Source organism: Mirounga leonina, unplaced genomic scaffold, assembly GCF_011800145.1.
Source record: "Mirounga leonina isolate KUSES-001 unplaced genomic scaffold, KU_Mleo_1.0 Mir_151, whole genome shotgun sequence".
NCBI lineage: Eukaryota > Metazoa > Chordata > Mammalia > Carnivora > Phocidae > Mirounga > Mirounga leonina.
The window spans coordinates 34,260,723-34,280,779 of NW_023270377.1; the positions used below are offsets into that span (position 1 = coordinate 34,260,723).

The 20,057-nt window shown below is 42.8% G+C and overlaps 1 protein-coding gene across 6 annotated transcripts in view; it reads right to left on the reverse strand.

Moving 5' to 3' along the window:
• The window catches only part of SPATS2L (spermatogenesis associated serine rich 2 like), a 165,354-nt gene that overhangs the window by 52,020 nt on the left and 93,277 nt on the right, over nucleotides 1–20,057 (reverse strand). For 5 of the 6 annotated variants that reach the window (XM_035007439.1, XM_035007444.1, XM_035007443.1 and 2 more), the window contains 3 exons: nucleotides 8,698–8,806; nucleotides 4,865–4,914; nucleotides 2,019–2,268 (listed from right to left, as the gene is read on the reverse strand). In XM_035007439.1, coding sequence (XP_034863330.1) covers nucleotides 2,019–2,268; nucleotides 4,865–4,914; nucleotides 8,698–8,806 — 409 coding nt within the window. Of the gene's footprint in view, nucleotides 1–2,018; nucleotides 2,269–4,864; nucleotides 4,915–8,697; nucleotides 8,807–12,873; nucleotides 13,312–20,057 lie in introns of those variants that run through there. The other variant, XM_035007442.1, reaches the window with a different exon arrangement.

Genomic DNA, 20,057 nt, shown 5'->3' on the forward strand with positions numbered 1-20,057 from the left:
TGTAGCACCTCTCTTCCCCAAACTGTCAACTCAGCCTTCTCTTCGAGAATAACAGAAAGCGATTCCTGCAGGGCCTCAACCATACCATATCCTTCTGTGAATTTACTGTGGCTTTAACAGCACAGTGGTTAGCATGTAAGAGGAGCTTAGAGAGTCACTGAGTCGATCAGGGCGGGATTTTATAACTAAAAGAAGGACTGCAGGAAGACATGTATCATATGATCTCACTGATATGAGGAATTCTTAATCGCAGGAAACAAACTGAGTGTTGTTGGAGTGGGGGGTGGGGTGGGAGGGATGGGGTGACTGGGTGATAGACACTGGGGAGGGTATGTGCTCTGGTAAGCGCTGTGAATTGTGCAAGACTGTTGAATCTCAGATCTGTACCTCTGAAACAAATAATGCAATATATGTTAAGAAAAAAAAAAGAAGAAGAAGGTAGTGGGAGGGGAAGAATGAAGCGGGGGAGATCGGAGTGGTAGACGAACCATGAGAGATGATGGACTCTGAAAAACAAACGGAGGGTTCTAGAGGGGAGGGGGGTGGGAGGATGGGTTAGCCTGGTGGTGGGTATTGAGGAGGGCACATTCTGCATGGAGCACTGGGTGTTATGCACAAACAATGAATCATGGAACACTTCCTCTAAAACTAATGATGTAATGTATGGGGATTAACATAAGAATAAAAAAAAAGTCAAAAAAAAAAAAAAAAAGAAGGACTGCAGGAATTACTGGGTGGTGTGGTCCTCGCTAGGGGATCTGCCAGGCATTTTGAATTAGGAGGCATTTGTTAAAAATTTGTGTGTGGGGTGGAGAGGCCTACACCCATAGTTAGGTGACTTAAAATCACAGGAATCCTGCACAACAAAGAATCGCCCTGTGTCCTGAACTTTCTCAGGTCCTCTTGGATGCTTTACATATAAACACAAAGTATTTTTTGTACAATTCTCCTATGGAGTTCCAGGATTTAATACGGGGTGAATTAAGAAAAGACTGTACTTCATGGTGTTCAGAACTGACCAAAAGCTTTGCAGCATTTGGAAAACTGCACAGCCAATGACTCGTGCGGTCACGGTATCTGACTTGACAACCAGCGTCCCTGCATCAGCCTGCATTTGTAGTAGCCACTTTCAGAGTGATTCTAGGTCTATATACAAACAGGCTTATTTCTTTCTTGCTTCACGCATCAAATATATAAAAAAAAAACAGTGTCCACAATGTCCTGTTGACCATTGTTTTCTTTTAAGTGCAAAGTGATTCATTTTAAGTGGGTGTGAATATCTGACCATTTTATAAGGTTTTCTAGTTTAGTTGTTCCAGATTTCTTATATTTTTTGCTTTACTGAAATTCTGTTTCTAGATAGACTATATTTTCTCTGATTTTTATTTTAGGATTTGTTATAAAAGTGGAGCATTCGCTTAGATAGTGTTGAGACAACTGTCTAGTACATTCTGGTGCAGTTTTCTTATTTTACAGAAAGGAAATGGGACACTAGAGATGAAATGATGCACCCAAGGTCATACAATTTGATTAAAAAGTAGCCTTTTGTAGGTTAAGATATAGCTCTAGTACAAATAATTAACATTCCAGATGCTAACACCCTGGAAGATTATGTTCTGTCACATAATACAAAATACCAGGAGTTTAAATAATCTGATCTACCCTTTAATAACATTTGCTGTTACCACGAATTATTCCTCCCTTACCCCAGCAAAGGTGTCTTGAAAGAAAATTTCTTTTAACTGGGATTTCTGTTTCCCTGATGATCCTAATACACACTAGAACTATGTTCTTTGGACAAAATTATCTTCTTAGTGCGGGGCTATGCTGAGCTTTCTCCTTCTGCCCCATGACATCCCCCCGACCCTGTTCCTGTGGGAAGATGTTTGAGTCCTTGTTGGAAGGAAGACCTTTCTCTTCCAACAGCATCAGTAGCGGCCGCCACCGTCTCCGTGGGTTCCCTTCTGCCTCCTTCTCTTCTGTGTCTTCCTAAGCAACTTTATGTAAGAATTACTGACCTGTGACCCCACGGAGTGCCTTCGCAGGTTCCTCGAGTATCGAGATTTTTTTCTCCCGAGGGATAAGGGCCGGCTTTTCGCTGGCAGAATCTGTGGACGAGCTGTCTTTCTCACAGCCGTTCACGTGGCCGTCTTCCATCTGGGGTGGTGGTGGAGGCTGCAAGGGCCCTGCTTCGGGCCTCTCTGCCTTGTCCTTAGCATCTTTGTTGCCTTGATGCTGCTTGGACTTGCTTCTCTTTCTTTTGTTGTTCTAGAATGAGAAACAAATGAGAAGTTGACATCATTCAGCTCAGGCCCTTGAGATAGAAGATGAACCTGAGAGATCAAAATAAAGTGTGTTATCTTACTTGTTTTCTGGGGCAAAACACCTACATCTTTATTGACCACCCACATGTAAGTAAGTATCTTTTTTCTCACAGTAAGTTGTGTAAACTCTTACCTCGTGAACACAGTAAACAAAAGAATTTCCCTTAAAAGGGAAAAACAGCAGGGAATGGCTTAAAAGCTGAAATGTTATTTGAGCAAACTGAAGCCCTACATGTATGAGGGCTAATATATAGTCTTGTGAGAACTGCTTTGAAAGAACTTGAATTCAGATATTGTGCCGCTGGAGAAGAGCTCACGTTTCTTAAAGAGGTGATGGGGGGGGGAGGGCGCCGGGGGGAGGCAAGGAGGACTCTAGGGTTCTGCTCCTCTGAGGGAGGACAGGAGCTTGAGTAGGAGAATCAGTACGAGAAAGGCCACGAGGCCTGGCGAAATGAGGAAGTAGAAGGCAGGCCCCAAAGTCGAGGATGGGTCTCTGAGACAGGCACCGATCCACCAGGAGATGCCTGGCATCGCTGCCTCTGCGCGCGGAGCGCAAGGCAGCCACAGGACATATACTCATCCCCGGGAATACGTCAGCTGGAGGACACTGCTGCCACAAAGTCATGCCAAACTGATGTGCGCGCCCCTGGATTTGGACTGTGCAGCTGAAATCCCGGATCTCTCAGCTGCTGGTCAAACAGCATTACCAGGCTTCACTTCATTCCCTTGGAAGTAGCACAACCCTGCATTTTAGACCATTAAAATTTTTCTGGACTCCGATGATCACAATTTGGCCAGGGGTTTACTGTACCTCTCCTACAGTGCCCTAGTGGTCCATACATAATAATATATAGGAAATTAAGATGTTCCCAATTATGTTGTATGCTTTCCTTGACTTTGGTTCTGTACGCACAGGGTGCTCCGTGTAGTTAACATTCAGGATGGTGCAGGCCTGAGCCATCAGCCCAGACCCTGTCCCGCCCACTGCAGCAGGGAGTTCCCGCTGAACGGCAGCCCGGCTTTGTTCTCCAAGACGTTTGAAAAGAAAAAAACAGTAAAAGGAAACTGTTTTCTCTTAATTCTCCTCCCCACTCCCTTTCTTCCCCTTTGCAACCACAATCACTCCCCGGAGGCGCGCTCCTTGAGCTGAGAGAAGCCATTCACAGGGCGAAGGGAAGGGCTGACGGCCCAGATTCCCACACAGGCTCTGTGTCTGCTGGGCTGGGGAGACCATTTTCTCAATGAACCTCTAAGATGGGGACTCAGTAGCGAGTTGGGTCCACAGCTGCTGTCTGATCCTTTACTCACATCAGAGAAACTTGATAACCAAACCACACATCTGAAATTTTTCCACGGACGTGTAAATATTGCCTTTCCATCACCTGCGAATCATCTTCATCTGGCACAGACGTCAGGGAAGCCACGAGTTGAGCTAAGCAGAGATTGTCAAAGAGGGTGACTCACAACGGTAAAAAAAAAAAAAAAAAAAAAATCTGGTAATTCTTCCTATTCCCATGAAATTCGGGTGCGAAAGAAAGAGGAAGGGTAATTTCAGTCATCTCAGGATTTTATGAAAGTGATGCTGCTTTCTGTTTGCTTAAAACCTGTTTGGCAGGCCTGTGATCTCCCTTCGGTGGGGAAGGCGGGACTGGCCTATCATATTGTGGGATGCCCAGAACACAAGGCCCGGCTGGGAAATAATGGGGATGGGTGGAGCAGTTACTTTGAAAGGAGAATCAGACTTTTTGTGACAGTCATCAAACAGGTTGCAGGCGGCGAACAAAGGTGGTGCCCCTTGTTGGAGCTAGTGCGCTCTACAGATGCTCACAAGATCAGGCAGGCACAGGCTGGACACAGAAGGCCACAGGGTTCACAGGCACACCTCACGTGCGCCCAGAAGCCCAACTCCTTGTGACTGGCCAAGAAAGCAAAATGATTCGAATCGGGCAGAGTCAAATCTCCTTCTCTCTGTTCTCAAAGAGCGGTTTGCCAGGATTGTCAAGAAGGAAAAACAGGTCCCTGACTTACTATGACTTTAAGGTATTTTCTTTTCTTCTTCCTTTGTTAAAGATCGAATGTAGAACTCGGCAAAAAAAAAAAAAAAAGAAAAAGAAATGTATCTCAGGGCAGCCTTGGACAGATTCTTTCAGTTGGAAGAACATGGGAAAATATATTTAGAGCTTTTCAAGTATCTCTAAAACACTCCCTAATTTTTTCCTTTGTGCTACAGAATATGTTCAGGCAAGTTAATGTCTTGAATCCTTTGAATTCTCCGGCTGGGCTCCCCTTAATACTTGAAAAAAGAAAAACTCAGGGACTTCTAAGGCACACCTGGTGGTTCAAAACAGTCGAACAGAAAACAAGGGCATTACTAGTAAGGCTGGCTGGTAATTGAAGAGAGCCTTGAATTTGCAAGCCCTCTGTGTATACATATCAACATATATGGAAGAGGCATAAAATTGGCAACCTTGTTTAAATGGTAACAATCATGAAGGTTTTGATTGGAGATGTTATTAATTTACAATCGATATTCATCTTACCTTCTTTTTCCCCGTCATATTCCATTCTTTTAGAACTTGGACTGCACTGCCTAGACAAAGACAAAGAATCTTCAACACGTATTCATGTAATAAAACACCACACAGAATTTATCGCTGCCTTTCCATCCTGGCAGCGATTTTTTTTTTTTTTTTTTGCTTTTTCATTTGTTTTGATACATCCTACCTTAATAAAAATGCCAGTTTCATTTTTTATTTCCAGATTTTCATTTAATTCACTGCATGATCTTGGTTTTATCAAAGTATTAAAGCCCCACTACATGAAGCTTACCTTTTTATCACTATGTTGTCTTACAGAAAATGAAATATATCTTGAGAATGTTCTGTTAGCTGCGCTGGCATAGGTGGAATTAAAATTGTTCTGTTTGATATATGAATCAAAATACCTGTAATCTTCCAGACCAAACATGGGATTTTGAATATTATTAACCAAGTGAATCAAAGCTTTCTGTGTGCCCATTCCTGCTCTTTCCCTGCCTTCCACTCACTATATTCACAGCTTGCAACGTGATAAGGACGACAGATTATCTGATGTTGGTTTTGCTGTCACCTCACAAAGGGATGGGATGGGCTCTTCGGAAGGAAGGCTTCCACTAGGAAACAAAAAAAAGTTCGTCGAATGACAAGTTGATCCCAGGTTTTCTCAATGCTGTTCACATACGTATGTGGCCGTGCACAGGCTCAGAGAGGAAAAGCCTAATCTGATTAAGCTGTAAAATATTTTAAAAGACATGTTTACCGCTGATCAGCTACGGTAACTGTCTCCATGTGGTCTAACAAAGTTCTCCGTTCATTCCAACTGGGTGGGTCATCATTTCAACAGTAAGTTATTGGTAATGAGTACATGGGTTGTTTTCATACAAATAAGTACTTCTAAAAGAGTAGCTCTTAAATGTATTCTTTTAACAATTTTAAGCCTTCTCATACAATCTCATTATACTAATAGTTCTCTACAATGAGTGTGTTGGCTAAACGAAGATAAACTTCAGGCTGGTCTTTATAACGAATTTCAAATTAGTAGGGTCCCAATTATTGAGTCCACTGTCACTGTTAGATAAGGAGAAGGCCATATTGCTTTGACTAATGTTTAGACAGGCTAATTATTCCTATCTATTCAAAGTTTCCAATTCAATGCCCCTCTTAGGCTTTCTGAGTTACATGTACTTGAAATAATAAGACTGCACTTAAAAGTAAGTTATAATTCAGACTTTTTATTAACTGAGCTGGTCTCTCTCTCATTTGCCCAGGGAATTAATGTTTCACCGTATTTTCCTTTTGAAGAACTTTAAGAAGTCACTTTTATTAGGCTCCTTGGTTAGTCAATCCAGGCTAATGATCATTAGGGTAGTTCTTACTTCCAGCCAAAGTTCAGTTTTCCAAATAAAATTAAATTTTAAGGAAGTGTCAAGTACTGTTCTTTTTAATCAGAGAAAGGTGAGTGGCTTACTGCTCTAAGTGTGATATTCAATTATTCCTCTGATTTTCATATTTTGACATAAATTCTGTTTGCAATTTGGACAACGAGCTTTTGGAGAGTAATTCTGAAGGAGAAATAGTCATGTTCACAGTGAATTTCGAAACTGCTATTACTAAATTTTAATTATGCCGAAACTGCTCGGAGCTTTTGAAGCCACTCGGAAATAGTGCCTTTAATATGCCTCCTAAGTGGTTCCTAACAAATAGTTTTGAATCCCAGTGGTTTTTATTTATTTTTTATTTTTATTTTTTTAAAGATTTTATTTATTTATTTGAGACAGAGAGAATGAGAGACAGAGAGCATGAGAGGGAGGAGGATCAGAGGGAGAAGCAGACTCCCCGCCGAGCAGGGAGCCCGATGCGGGACTCGATTCCGGGACTCCAGGATCATGACCTGAGCCAAAGGCAGTCGCTTAACCAACTGAGCCACCCAGGTGCCCCTAGAATTTTTTTTTTTTAAAGATTTTATTTATTTATTTGAGAGAGAGAGAATGAGAGAGAGAGAATGAGAGAGAGCACATGAGAGGGGGGAGGGTAAGAGGGAGAAGCAGACCCCCTGCCGAGCAGGGAGCCTGATGCGGGACTCGATCCCGGGACTCCAGGATCACGACCCGAGCCGAAGGCAGTCGCTCAACCAACTGAGCCACCCAGGCACCCCTCGACTTTTTTTTTTAAGATTTTATTTATTTGACAGAGAGAGCACAAGCAGAGGGAGAGGGAGAAGCAGACTCCCCGCCGAGCAGGGAGCCCGATGCGGGGCTCGATCCCGGGACTCCAGGATCATGACCTGAGCCGAAGGCAGTCGCTTAACCAACTAAGCCACCCAGGCGCCCGAATCTCAGTGGTTTTTAAACAAGTTTTCCAATTGGTCCCCAACCAGAGTGATACGTTTCTCAGCAATCGGTGAGTTATTCTAACGAGATCTCAACGCTGACAAGGTGACAATTTCAAGGCCAAGCAAGGTACGTTACTTAAACACAGATGGATTTGATGACAGTCTTTCAGTTCCTGGGCATCTGTGCACTTCATCAGGGTCACTTTGAAATAAAAACTGTCATGATGGGGAATGTGGGGGCTTCAGTCCAAGTGAGGGTGGGGAGGAGTGGGGATAACTTTTTTCCTTTCCTAAAGCTTTTTTCCACGCAAGTGACGTTGGCAAGTGAATCTTGAGAGTTTATCTGAGCCAGGATGTGCAGATTTCCAAAAATTTTTTCTTGAGACAAATTGCACCAAATGCTGCAAATCACATTAATATCAGATTCTCTACTATTGTTTCTCACAACTCAAAATTCTGTATCTGCTAGTACACGAGGCAGAAAAAAACAGGAAAGTTACTCATTATGGGTCTGCCTTCAGGTCTGTTTTGAATGGCAATCATTTTTAAATTCAATTAGAACCCTAAACCTTGATTGTAGATATCAGAATGTGAGAGTATTGCCTGGTTTCAGGACCTTGCCTGAAATGCAATTATACTTGCAGAACCTTGGGAAAATTATTCTATTCCTAGGAAAATAAATAAATCAAACCATCCCTAACAAATAAAGTATGAACAGGATATAACTGAGAAATGGGCTGACAGGTCTCCTCTGACCTTATTTATCAGATTATGTTTAGCTGGTCCATATTTATGACAGAGAAACTAATATCAGGGAGGAAGACATATGGTAACTAAGGACAAGTACGAGATCTTTGTTCATAAATGGAAGTTGTTCAAATAAGAGAGGAGAGGAGAATTTCCCCATAATTTACAGAAAATATAAGTTTATAAGATAAACATATTCCTGACACTTTAGATTCTATAACATCACTGGCAATGGGTTGTCTGAAGAAAATTCTTCTTTTAGACAGCAAAAAGGTTCTAGAGGTAGATAAGATGAATTGATATTCTGATTAATTAGGCAATCTCAAAATAAAAAACTAAGGATATTAAAGAATAAACCAATCCTCTCAGACTGTGTAAGCATCGAGTTCAAGGATGGCGGTCAATGAGGCCACGTAGAACTATGCGGGCTGAAGAGTTGAGGAGGCCTTCCAAATCAGGAAGCACATTACCCTCCATGAATAAGGACACCATCAAGTAAAGGGGTGGACAATGGAATTAGTATCATTACAACAGGTATCTTTTGGAAACTAGCTACAATCTTTTTTTTTTTTAATGAGGGAAAAAGAAATCCCAAATTCTGCACTTATTGAGTACATAGATGTGTTTTTAAAGTGTAGCATATTTTTATGAGAATTAAATTATTAGGAACTAATTGATACTCAATGCAATCGAGGAAAAAAATACAGAAGATATAGAATCGTTAGTTCTAACAGGTTTGGGGGTCCTGTAGACTTACCATCCACGAAGGCTTGCACTGCTTTATCGACATTAAAATCAAACTGTTGTAGCACCAGGACGATTTCATTATTGCTTTTGTTGGGAACAACTGATCGAACTGCATAGATCTATGAAGAAAAAGAAAAGAAAAAGAAAGGTAAACACTTTAACTATTGTTCATCCGTGAAACTCTCACTGGATAGAACTATAACTCTTAGAAAGGCCTTGAAAAGCCAACTAATCTCTCTTCTTGCCCTTAAGCAGACTCAGGCATTTCAGAGCAGTAAAAATTCATCCTAGTAATCACCTCGATACCCTTTTTATTTATGTGCACATTTCACAAAGAGCTCCTTGTGGGGAGTGTAGTAGTGAGTATGAAAAGCCAACTCTGGTCTTGCGATCTGCGCCCCCCAGCCCACCTCCCCAGACTACAGATGCAGACAAGATGTGTTTGCAGTGAAGACACAGATCGCTTTCTGTCTCAGGCTCTCCTGTCCACGGGCTCAGGGGCTGTCTGTGCAAAACTCACAGAAACAGCCTCATGCCTCAGCCTCTCTCATCTGCACAGTGGAAGCAGTCATCAAGGCTCACACAAGCGTGTTGTAAAACTCCAGTAATGTTTACAGGGAAGTAAAAATGTGGGGCATTGTACTTTTGAAATGGTAATCTTAGCACATTTCTGAAAACCAAACATTTAAAACAGTGTAAAAGTAAATACATATATGAGGGTTAAGGATTTCAATAGGTTAAGGTGATAATAAAATTTTAATGACCTATATGTATTTCTTAAACGAATTTAGCACATATTCTTTACTAATAAAATTAGTTGACCTCTATCCCACAGAACTTGGAATTACTACAGGATGCTCTACTTATTTGAGCAAAACTTAGCTCACCCAGCTTTCTATTGTGAGGATTCCTGTAGTTGATACAGGATAGATTCTAGAGTCTGCATGGTGCAATGGTAAGTGGTATCTAAAATGATGATCACAAAAGTGCTGCACAATCTTTACATGTTTTCATCAATGGTTCAATTATGGCTAATTGAGTTTTAGAGTTACATACAGTTTACTGTAATCAAATTCATGGACTACGGATTATATGGGTATGATATGTGTAACGTGACTCTATTGACCAGAACATTTAGTTAAGCAGTATGGCCTGTTTTCTAATTATGTCAGAAAATAGGCAGCCTATTTCATATAGATCTGTATACAAGATCTATTTAGATAATTATGAGCAAACAGCACAAGCTATGAGTACCTAACTTATAGAGGTTTGACACTATTGATCAGAAAGCTGCTTTTGAAATTTGACATTCATAAATGCTAAACACGTGGGTTTTACCAAGGACTCTAATACACTATATGTATTTGTATGTATGTGACTCAAGATTCCTTTAATTTTTTTTCTATTCTCACCTTTTATGGTTCTTAGCTTTTTAGCTTACACATTAAAAAAATTAACTTCTTCAGATACAAGTTCTTTCTCACTTTTTTTCCTTTCCCTCTTTAAAAATCCAATCAGTGAATATTTTTTTGCATGCCTACTGTGTGACAAGGCACCAAACTTCCTGGAACTTATAGACTAAAGAGGAATGTACACATTGATCAAATGATCACACAAATACATACATACTTATACATTGTGATGAATGCCATACAATTGTATAACAGGGAGGGGCGCCTGGGTGGCTCAGTTGGTTAAGCGACTGCCTCCGGCTCAGGTCATAATCCTGGAGTCCTGGGATCGAGTCCCGCATCGGGCTCCCTGCTTGGCAGGGAGTCTGCTTCTCCCTCTGACCCTCCCCCTCTCATGAGCTCTCTCTCTCTCTCTCTCATTCTTGCTCTCAAATAAATAAATAAAATCTTTAAAAAAAAAACCCAAACAATTGTATAACAGGGAGACGTGACATTACATACATATGCTAACATCTGGAAGACAAGTGAGAAGAGATGGGTAGGAGGTAAGGGGAAAAGCATTTTAGGTAGAGGGAACAGCATGACTGAGGAGTGAGGCCTAGATGAGGAAGGAGTAGCTGGAGGGGAGGATGGAGGGAGGCAGCGGCTGAGACTTTTATAAAACAAGATGAGGCCAGTCATGGGCAGGGCCTACATCATGCAGGGCCTACAAGGCCATGCAAAGGATTTAGGTCTTGTGGGCATCCCTTGACCATCCTTTCTTTTGTTAAGTTGTCCTTTCTTACTCATTCATCGGGTTAGAAAAATAGCTTTCTCACTCTATCTATCTCTATTATTGTGTAAGTTAAGGTATACAGTGCGTTGATTTGATAATTTATAGACTGAGAAATGATTAGCACCACAGCATTAGCTAATAACACTATTCCATCACATAATCACCATTTCATTTTTGTGGTGAGGACATTTAAGATCTACTCTCAACAACTTTCAAGCATGTTATACAGCATTATTAGCTATAATCACCATGTTGTACATTAGATCCGCACAACTTATTCTCATATAACTGGAAGTTAGTACTCTTTGACCAATATCTCCCCATTTCTCTCTCTCTTTTTTAAAGAGAAGCCGAGAGAAAAACAAGAACAAAAACACCTTCATCCAGCCCAGGAAAGTCATTAACAGTGTGTGTCCAACAACAGATACAATTGGCCTAGTAGTTACTAGTCCACTGGAGTTATGTATAAACATTACATGTTACCCTTCTAATGTAGCTCTTTTATTTATTTTTTATTTTTTAAAAAGACTTATTTATTTGGCAGAGGGACAGAGAGTCTTAAGCAGGCTCCACAATGAGTGTGGGGCCTGACATGGGTGGGGCTCAGTCTCAGGACCCTGAGATCATGACCTGAGCTGAAGCCAAGAGTCTGATGCTTAACCGACTGAGCCACCCAGGCACCCCTGTAGTTCTTTTAAATAAAATTCTAGCATTTAAAGGTTGGTTAGTATTATATAAAATTTCTTAATAATTATCATTATTATTACTATATCAGCGATACCCTTCTATATAATGCAATGATTAGTTATTAATTACATTAACTGCATTATAATTACATTAGACCAAAGTTTTCAATCTACCTGCACAATTGTGTGAGCAATAAAGACCCAGAATTATGGAATAAACTTAAAATAACTGTTGTCCCTGCCTCCAGTCTCTCCTCTGCAAAACATATTTTATTATATTAAGGTAAAATATAATATACAAACCACAGCTTATGGAGACACTGCCTTTGTAGACATTTATACAACTCCTGCCTATTCCTCTTTAAAAGGAAAAAAAAAAACAATCATGGTCAGATATAGAAAACATCTATCCTTGTCATTTTATATATCCTAGCTCTAAACATATCCTAAGAAAATTGCCAATAACTGAGTTCTGATATCAAATCTAACTATGAATATTGCATACAATTCTCAGAGGAAGATACTTAAGACAGGAACGTCCCGTTTTAAAGAAATCAGAAAAAAGAAAAGAAAAAAAGAATTTCTGCCTACCCCTAGATATTCCACAGTGATGCTGAGTTCTAGTGAATTTCTGGGCCAAGCTCTGTGTTCGCTTTAATCACAGGGCTTGGCTAATGTGAAGAGAGTAGTATTGTTTTCCCACCTTCCTATTTATAAATTCACTACATCTGTTTTCCAATGAAAACGTCTTTGAGAAAGATGGAGAAATCCGGTGTGCCCGTGTGTGCCCATAAAAATACAGGAACCTCACGGTGTCAATCTTCGCGATGCAGGAGAGTTAGAAGGGGTCCACGCATTTAAATCAAAAAAGACCTCATTTATGAAGTAGCTTTAAAAATAAGGAGTGGATGACACGGGCGGGGTGAGAGCGAGGTTGTCCTGAAAGGCCACCTCGTCTGCGTTTGGAACTGAAGCTCCTGGAGGCGCGGATCAATCAATGCGTGACTAATGGTGGTTTGCATACCGGGATCTCATAAAATTCACGCCCGCAGTGAGTGTTTTGCAGACTGTTTCTGGCGCGGCCGCAGACAGGCAGCCTCTGCTTCACCGCCACAGCCCGAGCGGTGAGCCTGCGGCTGCAGCCCCCCCCCCCCCCCGAAGCCCCCTGTTGGAAGCCGCACCGACTGCGTCCCCCCGGGGCTCTGCCGCCGCCGGCAGCGCGGTCCGGGAGGGGCGGGCCAGGCGGCGGCGCAGGCTGTCCGGTGACGAGCGGGACCCGAGCTCGGCCGCGGTTCGTTTAGCAACTGCTTTACCTTTCTCGAATCACTGTGCGCTCGTTGTGCGTCTACTAATTTAAATCTGCTTTGGCAAATGCAATTTGCACTTGGGAAATCTGCCTTTTGCACCTGAAAAGTTGTTTTGATTTCACCTTCCGCGTTTCAGTCTCGTGCCTTCCGCTCTCTGGGCCTTTCCATCTGGCTCGGCAGGCTCGGCCCCGTTCTGCCTCAGGCCCGCCCTGCTGGCGGTCCGCCGGGTGGCTTTCACAGACGCTGTTTGGTTTCAGTTTCCCACATTAACCTGCCTCCCCGAGACTTGAGTTGTCTGGTTTAAGAGCTGTTAGCGGATTTCCTCGTTCACAGTGTGCATTTTGTGAGCCTGTCTGTGATGACTCCTTACAAATTCTTCTTGGCTTACTGATGAGTCACTTAGACTATGTCTGAGTTTCAAAAATGGTGCTCTGACCGAGCTTTCCAATCCACCTACACAGCTGTGTGATCAGTAAAGACCCAGTATTCTCCAATAAACATGAAATAACTGCTCCCTCGGCTTCCAGCGTCTCCCCTGCAAATTCATTGCTAGGCTACTGCCAGCCTGCACTTCCGAAAGTATAATCACCGCCATTTCACTCCCTTTCTTAGGAAGAAAGCTACAGCTCTACAACCTAGCCTTCAACCTGCCCTTCCAAACGACCCCGCCCCCCGCCCCTCTGCCCAGTATTAGCTCCCCACCCCCGCCTCTGTGAGCTTTGCCCTTGACATGGGAGGTATCTGCTTGTCCAAATCCTAGAGTCCAGCTGAAACGCCCCGGGTTCCATGAAGTCCTTCTCTGCTAGCCCTGCCAGAAGTCATCCCGCCTCCTTTCAATTCCCACAGCCTTTATCAGGAGGTCTCTTTACACATGGCACCTTCTACTCTATCCTAAGTGTGTATGTGCTGTGGTTACTAGATGGTAAGCGACATGAGGGCAAGAGTCCTCCTCTCAGACCTTCCTGCATCATCAGCATGCCCACCCCACCTGACTAATATCCGTGTACGGAGTAGGTACTTAACTTATTTGTTGAGTGAGAGAATGCCAACATGTAGCTATATCCAGCTGCTGTTTTGAGTCGAAGGAAGATCCTGCCAGCAGGTTCGGGCCCTCCCATCACTCTGCATTTACCGTCCACAAAAACAGGGGGGCCAGGGGGTGGGTCAGCTGACTCTGGTATGACCTCAACATTATATGGGTAGGGAGAATCTGTCCTCTAAATTTCAATAACAGAGATGGGAAGGATATTTAGGAGACTCGGAAGTTTTACTTTCTTTTAGGTACTCATAGTATTTTGTGAAATTTTAAAAATATGAAATAGCATAGTAACTGCCTATCATTCCAAAGGCCAGCCCAGCAGACAGATATTGCTTGAGTCCCCACTAAGGCACAGGCCCTGAGGACACAGAAGGGAACCGGATACAGTTCCTGCCCCAAGAGGGACAGTGTAGCAGTGGGGCCAGAACCCTTGTACCTGAAAGGCGGGATGTACCGTAAGCCTGTGCTGTCTTTATGAACAAGGTGCGTGGTACTACAGAGAAAGGAGACGTAACGTTTGCCCAAGGAGGGGAGAATACAGAGGAGACAGCCAAATGTCTCGAAAGGAGCTTTGGAATTAAACAGACCTGTGGTCTAGTCTTGGTCCTGCTACATGCTTGCTCTAGGACCTAGGAGGAACTGTTTAAATTGTTAAAACTTGGTTTTGTAGCTGTAAAATGAGGAAACTACCCGCTAGAGTCTCAGTAAAAATGAACAGAGATGATGCATGTCAAGTGTTTGATACAGAATTTGGCATATATTAGCAGCTCAATAAATTTTAAAAAGTGTTGGCACATTTACATTGGGCCACAAAGAAGAAGGGTCCCTCCCGCATGTCTTTGAAGTGGCTAGGGTGATGGCCAAAACTTACTTGGATACCCCTCTTCTTAAGAAACGTCCTGCACAGCCTCACTGAACGGTCAGTGGACCCAGGGCTCTTCTCAATCTGTCCCTCTCCCGCAAGCTGATGTACCATAAGGAAGCCCATCTCTACGGTAACTAACAACATGTGCTTTCTCCACCCCCACCCCTTGCTCCTTCTTTCATTATTTATTCACTAAATGCCTTCTAAGATCAGGCATACTAGTGGCTGGATACAGGAGCAACAAAACAGATACGGTCACAACAAACCTAGAGGGGAAAAGACATGTGAATGTGTAAATTTGAAATGTATATAATTGCAACTCATGCTAAGTGAGTGATATGAAGGAAGCAATCAGGATGTAGTGACAATGATCACAGGGGTCAGGAAGTGGCCTGGCAGAAAAGACAAAGTGGGCTAATCAGATTGTCATCCTGGGGCATCTGGACTATTTGACACACTGCGAGAGAACAGAGTGGAGGTGAAGAGGGGCTGTTTCTGGAGCTGCCTCACTTCCTGCCTTCCCTGCTTCTTTAACGTTTCTTGAAGTCTCATGAGACCCTACCAGACCATTCTAATAACCTCTCTTGTATTTGCACTAGTTTGAGAGGGTTTCACTCTATAATAAGGAGCAAGTGCTTAGATGCTACACTAGCAGCTAGGGCTGAAAATAAAAATAATAAAGCCAAATAATTGATTCAATTGGCAAAGGGGAGAAATGGACAATTTTACAGATAAATCCAGTTAGAATGTGAAGGACAGAGCGGAGAAGGCCCATGAGCCTTGTTCACATACCTCTTCCTGCACTCAAGTTGGCATAATTACTCATGTGACTCTTTGTCCCATTGGACTATGAGCTCCTGAGTGAGAGAGACCATAGTTTTATATTTATGGGGGCCTAGAACAATGGGTGGCATTCAGTAGATGATTCATAAATGTTTGCTGAATTGGCGAATGAACAACTGAATGAACTGAAGGAAGTAGGGAGTCTAGTAAGACGGCCCCTGAAATATTCCAGTTTTATTTATCCGTTTTTTCCCCAGTGCATTTCTGAAATTCAGCGTAAAGTATCGCAGTATTAAAAAGTATTCAAGCCCAAAATGGATGGAGTCCCTCCTAGGTACCAGGCACTGTATATGGCTGGTCCTAGCCTTGAGGAGCTTGGAATCTTGCAGCTTAATCTTATCCCCTACAATAAGGACAGCAATCGAACAGCCAGCAACCTCCTTTTCACATCAGTGGGAACCAGAGTTATTTATGGGTTTGCCATTCCTGCAACTTTGAAAGGAATTTTATAATCAGCTTTGGTCACATTTCTCAAATGCGGAGCCATTCAGAGATGCCTTAAAAACAGCTCATCGGTGTACGTTTTGCTTCACTTGCTGGACCACTAATACTATCTACACGCTAATGAAGGCACTTCTCTTATGAATCTTCTTGAGGAAGAAGATACTCTTTGTAGACCGGTACCTCTGCATCACGGATAATTCTATAATTTAATTGCCTTTTCTAACATCTACTTTCTGCCAGCAAAAAAATATGCACGAGGTGTTGTCAGGTTCTACTTGGCTGACTTTTTGGGAATTAACACCAGGGGTCCAAATCAAAATTAACTTTTTTTTTTTGGCAGGAAACCAGGATTAGAAGGAATAATGAAGATTTGAAAGTGGAAAAAAATGCAATTTTCATAGACTCATGAGACGTTTAAAGTAGAGAAGATCTTAGAGATAGGCTAGTTGTGGCTTCTCAAACTTTAAAGTACATTCAAAGCACCTAGGAATCTGATCAGAATGCAGAATCTGATTCAGATGCTTGGGGCAGAGCCCCAAATTCTGCATTTCTAATAAGCTCCTGGGTGATGTAGATGCTGCTTGTCCAAGGATGTGGTAGGCATAATAGTGGCCCCCCAAGACATACATGTCTCAGTCCCCTGGAATCTGTGAATATGTTAGGTTACATGACAAATTAAGGTTGCACAGAATTAAGGTTGTTAGTCAGATGACTTTGAAATGGGGAAATTATCCTGGATTATCTCAGTGGTCCCAATAGAGTCACAGGGTCCTTGTAAGTGAAAGGAGGAGGAAGACAGTCAATGTCAGAGTGATGCAATGTGAAAAAGACCTGACAGGCCATTGCTAGGTCTGAAGATGAAAGGGGCCATGACCAAAGAGTGCAGGCAGCTTCTAGAAGCTGGAAAAAGCAAGAGAACAAATTTTGCACCTAGAGCCTCCAGAGAGGAACACAGGCCTTGCTGACATCTTGATTTTAGCCCAATGATAACCATTTGGACTTCTTTTTTTTTTTTTTTTTAAAGATTTTATTTATTCATTTGACAGAGAGAGACAGTGAGAGCAGGAACACAAGCAGGGGGAGTGGGAGAGGGAGAAGCAGGCTTCCTGCTGAGCAGGGAGCCCGATGTGGGACTCGATCCCAGGACCCTGGGATCATGACCTGAGCCGAAGGCAGACGCTTAACGACTGAGCCACCCAGGCGCCCCCATTTGGACTTCTGATTTCCAGAAATGTAAGATAATCAATTTGTGTTATTTAAAGCTACTAAATTTGTGGTGATTTGCTACAGCAAAGGGAAACTAATACAATGGAGCACAATTTGAGGAGCAAAGGTCTACCCCTTTCTTCTTCCTAATATGGGGATGTCTTTCCCTTGCTTGCCAATTAATGTCTTTAAAAAAAACAATGCACCTTTCAGGGGCATCTGGGTGGCTCAGCTGATTAAACGTCTGCTCGATCTCGGGGCCTGAGATCGAGCCCCAGGCCCGTGTTGGGCTCCCTGCTTAGCGGGGAGAGTCTGCTTCTCCTTCTCCCTCTGCCCCCACCTCCCACCCCACGTGCTCTCTCTCTCTCAAATAGATAAAATCTTTAAAAAAAAAATACAAATTCCAAAGAGCAGCATTCCCCACCATACACACATATTTTGAGGGAATTCTACTGTTCATTCAAGCCAGATTTTGTGAGGTAAAGTGACATGAATCTGACACAATCTTTGCCCCAGGAACTGGCAAAACAGAGGGAAAATAAGACAAAGTCATAAGTAACAACTAAACAAGAGTTATTCTGACAACAAAATCCTTTCTGATTCACATGTTCTCTATGCTTCCTTTCACTACCCCTCTCAGGTTCCCTTTGCCTTTCACCTGGACTCTGGAAAAGGCCTTCTGATGGAATTTTCTGGCTCAGTTTTTACCTCTCTCCAAACCGTCTTAAAACAATCACTGCACAATTAATCTCCCCAAAATGGTTGAGCACGTTTATCTGATTGAGGGCAGGAGCCGGCAATGAGAAAGAATTTGAGCAGAGGAAAGACAGGAGATGAATTATGAAACAAAGTCCCAGAGGAAATGAAAGAAAATGGTATCCAAATCCATGTGGAAAAGCAAGCTTTGGAAAAGAGTGGAGTTTCTTCTCTCTCATTCTTGGAGTTCTGAGAAAGGAAGACATAATGCAAATTTGAGATTGTGAAGAGAAAAATGTAAGGAAACTATTTCCTGAGTGAGAGTTTTAGTGCTTGCTTCGGGCCTTAAAAAGTGGGAACAGGCTTAGAGCTGCCTTATGGGGAGGTGAGGGAAGTGGCCTTTATAAATGGAAGAATGAAGAGCAGGAGTGAGGGTCCACGAACGCTGGACAGCACAGATTTGTCATGATTTTCCCTAGCACTTCTCTGGAAGCCAGGAGCAGAGAAAAGGAATGATTCAAGGTTACAAACTCTAAGGAACACAGTGGTACATCTTAGGGCTCAGGAGATGGGGACTGAGAATCATAAATGTAGCTGATCGAGGCATCTGTGGGGGATGATGGACTGAGAGTAGGGAGAGACTGAGGGCTGAGGGATCCTGTCAAGAACACAGAGCAGATGTCAAAGAGAGGGAGAGGCTGAGAGAGGCCGATGATAAGAAGGATGTGGCCAGAGAAGGGATGTTAGATACTGCCAGTCCTTGGTCCTAGTCTTTTAAAGTGTAAACATAATCATTTTCCTCAAGACCAGCCCTTCACTTTTCTCAAGGAACCAAAGTGTTCCCCAGAATGCCATCTTTTATGGAGTAAATGTATGCTCTTCAGCACTTTTTTTTTTTTTTTTTTTAAATCAGCGGTGCTTCCCAAGCTTTTACCACCCTGGTCAAGCTCAAGTGTATCTGAAATGTGGTTCTAAATGAAGCACACTGTACCAGGAATGGCTGGATCAGGGCAGAGGACTATAGGACCTGCACCTGTCCTCGTTGGGCTCCATTTACCCATTAAAGGAATCTAAGATGGCGTTAGCACTTCTAGGAGGCACATCAACTACTGGCTGAAATGGGAGCTTACTTTGCTACTAACACACCCTGGATCGTTTCGGCAACAAGCATCCCCCGTCCTATACTTGTGTAGCAGCTAGAGTGCAGGGGTAGGATTTTGCATTCGTCTTTGTTAAATTTCTTTTTATTTTTTTTTAAAGATTTTATTTATTTATTTGAGAGAGAGAGAGAAAACATGAGAGGGGGGAGGGTCAGAGGGAGAAGCAGACTCCCTGCCGAGCAGGGAGCCCGATGCGGGGCTCGATCCCAGGACCCTGGGATCAAGACCTGAGCCGAAGGCAGACGCTTAATGACTGAGCCACCCAGGCGCCCCCGTCTTTGTTAAATTTCAATCCGTAGATTCTGACCCATCCCTCAAGCCGGCTGTTATCCCCTGGAACCTTGCTTTTGCCCACACCCCAAAAAACAGGGAATGCATTAGCCATCCCTTCTAACTTTGTATCATTTTAAAAATTAGTTGGTATCTTCTATATCTTATCCAAATTGATTTGAAGTTTGGATGGGCCAGAGCTAAGTACAGAGACCAGAGAATTACTGTGAGAACTTCCTTCAGAGCTGATGTTTACCACTTAACCCATGTTCATTTGTTTATTCATTCAGTCACCACGTACAGACTATGCTGAAAGCTGGACTGCACGCCATGGCAGGCACACCCCCTGACCGGCTTTGGAGTTTATAGTGTAGGAAGGCAGATGTTCGATGAATGTTACAGAAGGGAAAATAAAGACGCTTTGGGTACCAGTAACAAGGGAACCTATCCTAATCTAGAATCAGGGAAGCCCCATCCGATGAGTGAGGATGAAGGGTGATTAAGGCCCAGGAGAGGGCATGGAGGGAAGAAATGGAGTGTTCCAAGAAGAGCACACAACATCTAGTAATGGACAGGACAGAGTGACTAGAAGCACGTTCAAACCCATGATGCTCCAGGACTGTGGGAGGATTAAATGTTAAAAGGAAGGGGATTTCAGATGAAGCTG